At 50.6% G+C, this 11,319-nt stretch overlaps 1 protein-coding gene across 1 annotated transcript; it reads right to left on the bottom strand.

The window, feature by feature from the left end:
• Nucleotides 1-285: 285 nt before the first annotated feature.
• LOC122899174 (neuroblastoma breakpoint family member 6-like) lies at nt 286-10,396 on the bottom strand. The gene is made up of 10 exons (XM_044236782.1): nt 10,219-10,396; nt 8,178-8,274; nt 7,042-7,256; nt 5,919-6,005; nt 5,375-5,426; nt 4,422-4,588; nt 3,330-3,381; nt 2,320-2,555; nt 1,291-1,342; nt 286-496 (listed from the first exon to the last, which is right to left on the bottom strand). Exons 1-10 carry the CDS (start codon nt 10,394-10,396, stop codon nt 286-288), a joined length of 1,347 nt encoding a protein of 448 aa, XP_044092717.1.
• Nucleotides 10,397-11,319: the final 923 nt, after the last annotated feature.

The raw sequence follows: 11,319 nt of genomic DNA, 5'->3' as shown, positions 1-11,319 counted from the left end.
ATGGAAATCAGGAGCAGAGACACCTCCAGCGTTGCATCACAAATGAGGGTGGGTTGTCACATCTACCTTGACTCCAATGTCCTAACGTATATCAGAAGACATAAGCAGAGCCTGGGATGAGGAATAAAGGGTGGGTCCATGCCTCATGTGCTATCTGTGCTGTAAAGACTGGCCTAGAGCCTGACTGCAATCCCTATATCTACCCAAATCCTGCACAGCAATGACACATGTCAGCGTAAGCAGAGGTTGGAATAGCAAACGTAAGGGGTCAGCGAGGGAGTCGAGTTAGAGCCTTCTCAGCTTGACAACGGAGGACTCACTAGCTACTTCCAGAGCAGAAGAATTGTCCATATCATCGAAGGAGTTTCTGTCAGCCCTCGTAGAGGTCCCATGCAGGTCAGCCAGGTCAGGAAAGGCTGAGTGAGTCAAATAGCATTGATCCAGGGAGTCCCATGGGGGATCCTGCTCTTCCACCTCTGGCAGACACGGACTGGGCCTGGGAGGGTGGTGAGATCAGAACATGAAAACAAGAAAAGGAGACACCCCATAAAAGTGCTCTTTCAGATGGGAGGTCGAGAAGCAGAGTCATAAGAAAGGAGCCCGGCCACTATTCACCGCAGAAACTAACCTGCTGTTTCAGGGACAGAGTATGGCTGCTAGGGGGAAGTACAGATAGCCAGAGAACAGAAGGAATTCAGGGTAGAGGCTACAGATCTAAGCTTCTGAGCATCAAACTCTGAACCATGGTGGAATAGAAGTCAAGGCTCAGAGTATGCATCGACCATTTTAAAGGTGGCTTCGACACTTTTGCATAAATTCTATGGTGATTACGTTCAGGGACCAAGTGAACACAGACTTTACAAAGGCATCCTCAGCCTGGAGCGATCTCCTGTCTTCAGTGCCTCTTTCTCTAACTACCTTGACGAATGAGGTTTCACATTTTTCCTAGGTTTTCTTTTGCTACAGTGTATCCTCAGTGTGGTAAGACCGAGGAGGGAGACACAGCTCTGCCTCTCTCTGTGGATTTAGTAAAAGAAGAGAAGAGGGCAATGCAGAGAATCCCACTGACTAGTCAATTCACGCAGGTCAAGTGACTGCAGGTGACTGAAATTGAGGAGTCCATTAAAGGAACGAAGATGGGTAACACAGGGAAGACACACATCGTGGTTCAAGGAGAGGGTTTGTGTTTGGAGAAGGCATGAAAGAGATAGGTTTGTCGGTTTCTATTGGTTCCTTAAAATAGAGTCCTTCAATTCACCACTGAAAGAAGCCAAGGTTCTTCAGAATTACCTGGGGCCTAGGGGGTCTTGGTCCTCTTCTTCAAAAAGATCATTAGGACTTCCTAGAAATACAGAGAGACAGGGCCAGTCACTTTGCACAGATCACCACTTGTACATTAAAACCAAGGGTCTACTACAACTACCATGTGGGGAGAATAATCCTTAGTGGGGCAGAGGAAAGTGTGGAAGAATTCCTCCAGGAGTCCTCAGGGAGTGCCTTGGGAATTTGCCACAGTGTGGCAGCCTTCGGGCCCGAGCTCCCCGTTGTGGTCAGGCCACAGACAAAGGGTCTCCGTACGGAGTGACACATGTGTTTTACCACAGGTACTGGGGAACCGCTTCTCTCAATTCTGAAACCTTACTGCAAACTTCTCTCATTACCTCAGCCCATGAGATACTCTAGGTCTGATGGTTTCAGGTCATTTAGACAGAGACCAGACTGACGGATCAAATCTGCAAACCCACAAGCTGAATGGAATCTTTTGTGTACAATCCTTTGAGCTCCACAGATATAGGAGCCATGCATGGGGAGAGGCAAAGCCCAGGCTCCGCTTTACTTCCGGGAAGCATCTAAGCCATCTCATGGCAGAGGTGTTCATGGCCTCATACAGCGACGATGACTCCGTGGAGACAGCCAACACAGAGCACACAGACAGTGGGGATGAGAGCAGTCAAACCAGGGAAAGGACAAATCCCAAGATCTAGGCAAGGCTGACAGCATCTCTGGACGGGCACGACAATTCAAGGGACATTGTATGGGAATGAAAAGGAGAGTGCGGTAGATGAGGAGAGACATTTAATGAAACTGAGGAACGAAGACAGACACCACAGCCTATGCAGCAGAATTGATTGCAATGTCCTAACGTCTGTCAGAAGCCCTAAGCAGGGCCTGGGATGAGGAACAAAGGGCAGGTGCACTTCTCAGCTGAGGTCTGTGCTGAAAAGGATATCCCAGAACCTGATTCTGATCCCCATGTCTATGGGGGCTCCTACACAGCGGTGACACCTCTCAGCATAAGCAGAGGCTGGGATAGCAGACCTAGTGGGTCGGCCTGGGGGTCGAGTTGGAGCTTTGTCAGCTGGACCATGGAGGACTCACTAGCTACTGCCAGAGCAGAAGAGTTGCCCATGTCGTCGAATGAGTTTATGCCAGCCCTCGTAGAGGTCCCTTCCAGGTCAGCCAGGTCAGGAAGGGCCGAGTAAGTCAGATAGCATTCATCCAGTGAGTCCCCTTGGGCGTCCTGCTCTTCCACCTCCGGAAGCTTTGTGCTGGGCCTGGGAGTGTGGGGAGATCTGACCATTAAAACTAGGAAAGGAGACACCCCAGCATCCTACCGCTGTTAATGGGAGACAGAGTAGTAGAGTCGTAAGAAAGGAACACAGCCGTTACTCACTGCAGAAAATACCCTCCTGTTTCAGTGGCAGGGTATGGCTGCTAGGGGGATGTACAGATAGCCAGACAACAGAAGGGTTTCAGGGTAGAGGCTACAGATCTAAGCTTCTGAGTAAAAAACTGAAGGATGGTAGAATAGAAGTCGTGGCTCAGAGTATGCATCGAGCATTTGAAAGGTTTCCATAAATTCTGTGACTGTTACCTTCAGGGACCTAGTGAACACAGGATGCCTTTTCAAAGGCATCCTCAGCCTGGAGAGATCTCGTGTCCTCAGTGCCCCTTTCTCTAACTACCGTGACGTGACATGTTTCCTAGGTATTTTTTTTCTACAGTGTATCCTCAATGTGGTAAGACCGAGGAGGGAGACACAGCTCTGCCTCTCTCTGTGGATTTAGTAAAAGAAGAGAAGAGGGCAATGCAGAGAATCCCACTGACTAGTCAATTCACGCAGGTCAAGTGACTGCAGGTGACTGAAATGGAGGAGTCCATTAAAGGAACGAAGACGGGTAACACAGGGAAGACACACATCATGGTTCAAGGAGAGGGTTTGTGTTTGGAGAAGGGATGAAAGTGATAGGTTTGTCAGTTTCTATTGGTTCCTTGAAATACAGTCCTTCAGTTCACCACTGAACGAAGCCAAGGTTCTTGAGAGTTACCTGGGGCATAGCGGGTCTTGGCCTTCTTCCTGCTCATCATTCAATTGATATTCTGTAATGAAATCCAGTCAGCACAGTGAGTAAGAAGATCCCTCTCTGTCGATTAGTAATCCCGTGTCTGATGCAATCCAGGTACTCAGATATGCATAATGTGGGGACAGATTTTGTGAAAATAATATTGGAAGGTGCCTCCCATATTCCCTTGTGGTTACTGCCTGGAGTTTGGAGACTGAGCCATTGTGTACGAGATCATCATCACAGTTTCCCCTGTCGGAAGTCGGTGTACACACTCTAACTTCTCTGTCCTCCCAGATTCTGGGAAGTAAGCCTCCCTCTGTCCTACAAGGATTACTGCAGTATTCAGCCTCTCTCATCAGATGCCGAGTTGCGGAAGCCTTAGTGGCACTTATACACTGAGCCTGAAGAGATGGAAGGCAACTACAAACCCTCAACTTCATGTGAGTCTTTGGCACTGCACAGAATGTTGCCCCAGTTCATGTGGGGTTGGGGGGAATGCTAAGGCTCAGCTGTGCTTCTGGAAACACACGATCAAGGTATCACTGGAAGTGCTTGTGGTGGGTTTTCAGAACCATTCTGGAAGGCAAGCCATCCTAAAGGAGCTGGAGAATGGGGCTGAGAAGAGCAAAACTAGGTAACCTTGGACCAGAATGGCAATTGACTGCTTCAGGCTTGGGTTCCTCAAGGACCTGGCTCAGAGATGAAATGGACAGGGTATTAAAGGCGAGAAAAGAAATTTCATCCAAATGAGGCCTGACAGATACCTTCTCTTATCCTCTTGCTGAGGTGAGTTGAGTGTGTGGTGCCTGACGTGGGCCCCGGGACCCGATGGAGAAGCCAGGGAGACATGGGCATGCCCTGGGAGTAGGAAGAGAGCAATGTCCCCTTACCCACCTGATGTCTGGGCTTAAAACTCAGTTCTAGAGCCCAGCTAAGGTCAGTATGTTTCTCCAGGGCCTGCCCACAGGGATGACCTCTCTGGGCACAGCAGAGGTCCGGGGTATAAAGAATAGGTGATCTGTGTGGGTGTCGTGTCCAGTTGGAGCTTTATCACCTTGACAATGGAGTACTCACTGGCCACTTGCAGAGAGGAAGAGACTTGTGGGTCCTCCGGTGAGAAGATGGCGGAGCTCCTGTAAGGCCAGTAGGAGTCAGACAGGTCGGGAAGCACTGAGTATGTCAGGTAGCGTTCATCCAGAGTGTCCCGTGAGGTGTCCTGCTCTAGCAGCTGTGTGGTGAGCCTGCAGGGTGGGGAAAACTGAACATTAACCTCAGAGGGATCTGAATGCTATGTCCTGTCCGGCTTTGACAGAAAGCAGAAGGGAGTGGTCCGGGAAGCAGAGAGGTTGAGCCATGAAAGAGAGAAAGAAATCTTCTTGTGTTTTTGCGACAAGGTGTGTTTGTCACAGGTGTAGCAGATAGGAAGGACAGTCAGTGCTTGTTATACAAGCCACCAAACTTGTGAAGAAAGAGACTGAATGATCTCTGTGCCGTCCAGCCATGACTCACTACGTACAGAGTCCCAGCATGGCGGCTTTCCCAACCGTTCATTCAAATGGGTGTGAGTTCGGCACGTAGTGGCCAAGCGGCGGCTGCTCCGGGGGTTAGGAGGCCGTCCCCGGAACCTCGGGCCACAAAGGCCTCTTTCTCTCAATATTGTGGCGTGATAGAGGATATTGTCTCGTGGCTATGGTATTTTCATGCTATGCACACATGTCAGCATGCTAAATCCAACAGGCAGAAAGTAGACATGCAGGTCTGTCTAGAGCACAAAGTGGAGAATGAGCGAGGACAGTGGACCCTCTGACGTATTAGTTCAGCTGGGTCAGCTGACTATGGGTTCCTCCACTAGAGAAGTACTTCAGAAATGGGAAGCAATCCAAGTACTACAATGAAGACCAAAAACGTGGTGAAAACGGATCATTTCTCATTGACCCAATGGGTAAGAGAGTTCTCTCTCTCGAGCACTTTCTGCTTTTCCCTGGTTGCCACTTTGGAATTCATAGCCCCTAAGTATTCAGAATTACCTAGGGGCAACGGAGTCCTGGCCTTTCAGCCCCTCCTGATCCATTTGGTTGTCTGCAAATAAACAAAGAGGAGTTACAGTTAGAAGATTCCCCTTCACAGATGCCCACTCCTATGTCCCATGTAGCCCAGGGCAGAACTACAAGCAGCGTAATTACAGGCAAGTGTGAGACAAATCATCCCACAGAGCTTAGGTAGGGCCCTGTCACTGGAATTGCTCTCTTGAGTCATTCGACAAATGTCCCTGACTTGCCAGGCCATCCTCACAGCATCCTGTCTTGAATCTGTGCAAACAACAAACTGATTCTTCTTTCCTGAGATGGTGGGGAAGTCCCTGGCTACTTCCTAGAGGGTTGTTGTGGTATTTAGGCTACTTCCACCTGAAATGCTGTAGGTCAATGGTTTAGCAGAATCAGCCATTGAGATTAAAGCAACGAGTGAAATCTACCCAGCATCAAACCAGAATAATCTTCCAAGCTGCAAAGAAATGGGCTGTGTATGGGGTAGGGAAGTTTCAGGATCCTGCCTTGCTTCAGAGAAACATACACTGTACGATAGTCAGTGTTGTTTCTTCTCCTTCTTCTTCTTCTTCGTCATCGTTGTCGTCGTCGTCCCCCTCGTGGTCGTAATTTTCTATAAAGAAATCCAGAATTGTCCCTTCAGCTATTTCCCACATCACTGCTCTAGGCCCCGCGGCTCCAATGGCCCGAGAGACAGCAGTGACTTGGCACAACTAGAGAGTCTTCTGAGTTGAGGGCAGTGTCATTAGGAATTGCTGTGACCTGGGTTTCTGATCCATCAGAAAGGTGTCTCTGATTTGGAGGATCAGCCCCACTGACCCTGGGCAACTATTTCTACTGTCTCTCGTTGTCCATATCAGGGGATGCTCGTCCAGGGTCAATCTTGACTTCAGCAAACCGTGTCGTGCAGCATGCCCCCATTCCCACTGCACGCACAGACTCTGTGCGTTCACGGCTCTCACACGGAGCCTCTTCCTCGTCCTCATGACGGGACCACCCCCTGTCCCCCATCCCTCCACCCGGGATTTCATGGATACCCATGTGGGCTTTGATGTCTTCAAGGGGACTCTGTCTATGAAAAGTGTTCCAGTCTCAACTGGGTTCCCAACTCCAAGTCGTACTGCATCCAGTACCTCATCCAACTCCACCCTGTCAGGGCCTTTCTTTTAGGTCTGAAGTGCATTCAGTAATTTTTCCCATCTGGTGACTACAGTGGCAACAAGTTTGTTTGAAATACATGCCAGATGAGGGGACAGTTATGGAGAAAGGAAAACTCACTCTCTCCCCTAGGCTTAATACAGACCGGGCTGAGTCTGGGAAGCACCCACTTCTGCAGGGATCCTTGCACGCTAACAAGGATCCCTCCTGTCACATTCCCCTTTCTGGGCTCTAACACTGGCCGATGCTTCCTCCTACCTGAAAGGCTGTGTCCCCTCAGGGAGGCAGCAGACAGGTGGACCAGGGCGACGTGCCCCCCGAGCATTGCTCCTCTCTGCTACCACCTCCCAGTCCTGGTCCTCTTATGGCCCCACGTGCGATGGGAAACCCAGGACAGCGGCTGCCAAGAGTGTGAGGGCAGGCGGGGAGTCTCATGGCAGCCCAGGGACTCAGAGCAGCACAGTGCAGTCAGGCGTCTGTGGCTGTCTCACCTGGGCTGAGCTTTCGGGCAAGGCACTTGGCCAGCCTGCGTCCCTCAGCCAGTTGCCCTCGCAAGCCCTGCCCTTGGGAATGCTCAGCGCCATCATGGATGAGGAGGGCTTCCAGGTGCTGAAGGAGCAGCTGGGAAACCTCTTCCCCTTCCCGAAGCTTCTTATATAAGCGGGTCAGTTCTTTCGCCTGGTCTTGAATCAGCAGATGACATAGCCTAAGTTGGGAGAACACAGAGAATGTTCTAAAATCAAAGGTGTGAAGAATAGATAAGAGCTTTCTTAGAGATTTCTGGCAGAATTTCCCAATGAGCCCCCAAAGCCGGATTCTGGCCTGTGTGGTGACGTGTCTGTGGCAGAGAAAGTAGAAGGTTAATCAAGCCTTCCTCTGGATCAGAGTGTGCTGCTGCTCATCCCGTGTACCTTTTCTCCTGACCTCCAGAGCATGCTTCAGAGAGATGCCCCTTCAGCTGTTCACTCGGGGCACACGCATTTCCCTGGGAAACTCCATAGGGGGCAGCGTGCCGTGAGTGGACTCAGTGCCAGACCCAGAAGCGTGGACAGTTTGGCTGGTGTTAACTGGTGTGCCAGGAGAATGGCAGGGTCCAAAAGACAGCATTTGTGGGAAGAGAGGATGGCAGGCTGTCGTCAGCCAGGGCTGACCGTGTGAAAGGTAAAGCAAGTGTTGGTCTCATAAGATTGTTCCTGTGTTCACTGTGCCAAAGGTCCCAAATGGTCCCTTGCCCCTTGAATTTGGTGATGTTGATATCCTTTTTTAAAAATTTTTTAATTTTTAATTTATTTTTTAGCCTAACAGTATTCATTATTTTTTCACCACACCCAGTGCTCCATGCAACCCGTGCCCTCTTTAATACCCACCACCTGGTACCCCAGCCTCCCACCCCTTCGCCACTTCAAACCCCTCAGATTGAATTCCTTTTTAAAAAAAGAGAGAATGAGGCTCTGAGTCACTGGAGTCCATCGTTTACCAATCACTGTGGTCTAAATTGTCTTAGATATGTTTGTGTATCGTGCCCGCCATGACGGTTTCTGCTCTTCTCTGGGCCCAGACTTGTTGCTGCCACCAGTCAGAGGGGCCCACAGCATCCCTCCAGCCTCCCACACAGGGACCTCCTTACCTGAGCTTCTCAGGCAACGTGTCTGCCCGCTTGCCTTTCTCACACAGCACCTTCTCCCCCAGCACGGATTTGATGAGGTCGCTGGACTTTTCACACTCTGAGAAACAGAGATGCCTGCCTCAGTGGAAAGCTGGACATGCTGCTATGCCCGCTGCTTTCAAGGGAGGAGGCAGGCTGCACCCTACGACAAATAGAACCTGGCAACCAGGCCGTGTGCTGGGTGCTCCACGCCTCATTGGGGAGTGTCCCAACTACTAGACACTGGATCACTCCCCGTTTTGAGGCCAGGAAAGAGCAGTCCCGAGATACAGAGAGGAGCTCCACTCCACGATTAACTGGTATTTGGCAGAGTCAGAATTCCTATCCCCCGACACCAGCCGCAATCTTGGCCACGCTAGCAAGCCTCGCTGCCTCTTCAATGAACACTAAGGAGGGACCTTAAGTAAAGCGCCCAGGATGCCAGGACCAACGGGGGTGGGGGGGTCCCCTGAGCCTGGATTTCTATACTGCACAAGTGTCTCAACGGTAAAATGTCAGTCAGATACACCAGTGTACACGAGAAGGCAGGAACCCAGAGAGACCTGAAAGGAACATGGCCAATTCCTAATCAAGTTTATGGAAGTAGAAGCAGTAGAATTATGAGCAGCATTTACGTGCTTCCAGGGTTTGCTATGAGAGCTGTATGAGAATTTCCTCAGTATTCATTGTGACTGAGAGAAGTAGACCGCGGGACGGTAGTAGTCTAACAGGGAAACTGAGACACAGGAAGATTAGGCAGCAGGGATTTGAGTCCAGGCGGACTGACCCAGAGCCCATGCTCTTCATCCCTCTGCTGTGTTACCTCCACCCCAAGCCCTCGGGTGGTAACTGTTTTCATCATCTTCACAACTGGCTTCCCTCAGTTAGGTGATGATTATCAGGAAAGTTGTAGACAAAACTTGGCTTGTCCTTCCATGAAAAGTCATCATCTCTTCACTTTCCTAAAGAGCAGGTTTCAATTCATTCTTTTTGGCACCTCAGTTGTTTTTAATTCCCTTCTGTATGGAAGGTAAAGTGTGAGCAAATGGCAAAAATTCAGCCTCAGCATTGTCAGGATTCCTTCCTGTCATTGGGTTGTGCGCGTGCCCCCATCTCGGGGTTCCTTCTGTCTCTGAAGCCCCCTCCTCATGAACAGGCAGCTGAGCTCCCCAATTCAGCCTGCCTGTGGGAGAGGGCCTAGCACACCCAGTGGATGAGCGGTGTCTGGGGCTGTTGTCCCCCTCTCACCCTCATTCTCACTTGGCCAAGCGTCTGGTGGCCTCGGTCTGGGCCTGCACTTTGCCGCGTCACTGAAGGTTCTCCAGCTCAGGGGTAGAGAGAGGGGGTCGCACAGATTTTCTTATGTTCCCCAGAATGCTGCCAGCCTTACCACCGGGCTTCAGATGGCCTCCATGGGCTTGGAAGGGAAAAGCATAAGCACGGGTTCCCTCTCACCTGGGGAGTCTCTGTGTGGATGGCACCCCTCATGGATACCGCAGTTTTGGGGAAGGCAGACCCCACTTCCTTCTCCTTGAAAGCACGTAGTGTCACCCGCTGTAGTCCTCCCTCCTCCCCACGACCCCGGTGCCGCCTTGACCATCAGCATAGTTCTGCAGTGCAGCCTGTTCGGTGCTTTCCTGGTGGGACATCCAAGAACCGAGACCTAGTGGAGTTCCTTAGTCCTACAGCAACTGAGATGAAGGACAGCTACAGGGCAGACAGGGTCCCCACAAGACCAGACATCTCTGGGCCGGCACCAGGAGTCAAGAACTGGGATTCAAGCTCTAAGCCACCCTATAGGTCACTGCCAACCTGGGGAGGATACTGACATACTTGTCTTTGGTTTTCCCATCCTCAGCAAATGGAGGGTCAAATTCCCACTTCTACCTTTCACGGACTGTGGTCAGGATGAAATTTGTGTTATCACTGGAAATGGGGGAGATAGCATCTGGAGAGGCTTTGCATTTCTCAGAAGGAGAACACAGAGCTATGGCTTTGGGAACCAAGTCTTGGCAGGACTTACTGTATTTCCGCAGTTGGTTGGCCAGGGAGAAGGCCGTCACTTCGGATACAAGGAATTTTTCCTTGAGGTCTAGGAAGTCCTGGCTGGTTTTTTCAAGCTGTGACCGAAGCTGCCAGTTGACTTCCTGGAGGCTGCTTTCTGCCCCTGCCTCAGACTGAGGGCCAGGATGGGCTGCCATGGCGACCCGTGGCAGAAGAGGTAGAACTGGGGACCGAGAAGAAGAAACCCATACCCATGTTGGGTTAAAAACTAGTGACATCAAGTTGGTTTAATCAGGACTGAGGGGTGAGGTTACAGGAATCCTTTACTTACTGTTGGGAACAATTGGAGCAACAGCCCACAGCACTTGAGAGACAACCGAGGTTCAAGATGCCACAGGTGGGAGCCAAAGGCACTGCTCGTATCTCTGACTCCAACCGGAATGACCGAGGGAGCACCCAGAATGCCAACTACTGGTCTGCATCAGCACTAACTGAATAGAATGTCCAGGGTGTCAGCGGAACCTGGGGAGCCCCTGCCTTCCAGTTGCCGAGGGGCCATGCTGATACACAAGGCTGCCTGGTCTCCCGTGAAGGTGACCGCTGATGGAGCCCACCCCTCAGTGTCCACTGTCAGTCATTGTCTACCCTTGTGCTGATACCACAGTTCCCCTCTCTTTCTAAAACAGTGTCTCAGCATAGTGCTCATTGTTCGTTCTCTTATGTGTGTAGAATAACGTCAGGCAGAAATAGCGTCCCGTGAAGTTTCCTTTGTTCTTCTTCTTTTTTTCTTTCTCTTTATTTCTTGGAGAGAGAGAATGGCAACATGGGTGGAGGGAGAATGTGTGATAAGGGGCTTGGTGTCACAACCCATGAGACCATGACCCGATCCTAAACCAAGAGTCAGATGCTCAACCCAAGGAACCACTCAGTTGCCCTTTCCAAAGGTGTTCTTAAGGGCTCTCATGAACTCCTCTTTCTCAACAGCGGTTCAATAGATCTTAAGGCTTTTCTAGTGAGGGAAATGTCTAAAGTCCAAGCCTATCTGGATGTTCTTCTCCAGGTCTTCTCTAGGTTTTTTCTCTAGCCGTTAAAACACAAGAGAAACATGCTAGCAGTTTAG

Source organism: Neovison vison, chromosome 2 (genome assembly GCF_020171115.1).
Source record: "Neovison vison isolate M4711 chromosome 2, ASM_NN_V1, whole genome shotgun sequence".
Lineage (NCBI taxonomy): Eukaryota > Metazoa > Chordata > Mammalia > Carnivora > Mustelidae > Neogale > Neogale vison.
This window is presented reverse-complemented; position numbering and strand designations above follow the sequence as displayed.

Bases quoted from the DNA above. Each gene is read 5' to 3' on its own strand.
- LOC122899174 (XM_044236782.1), bottom strand. From the start codon at position 10,396: ATGGCAGCCCATCCTGGCCCTCAGTCTGAGGCAGGGGCAGAAAGCAGC. The intron at 3,382-4,421 runs GTGAGTACTCCA...ATTTCATTACAG, and splicing joins TTCCTCTCTGCAAGTGGCCA to AATATCAATTGAATGATGAG. The intron at 2,556-3,329 runs GTAACTCTCAAG...CCACACTCCCAG, and splicing joins CAAGACCCGCTATGCCCCAG to GCCCAGCACAAAGCTTCCGG.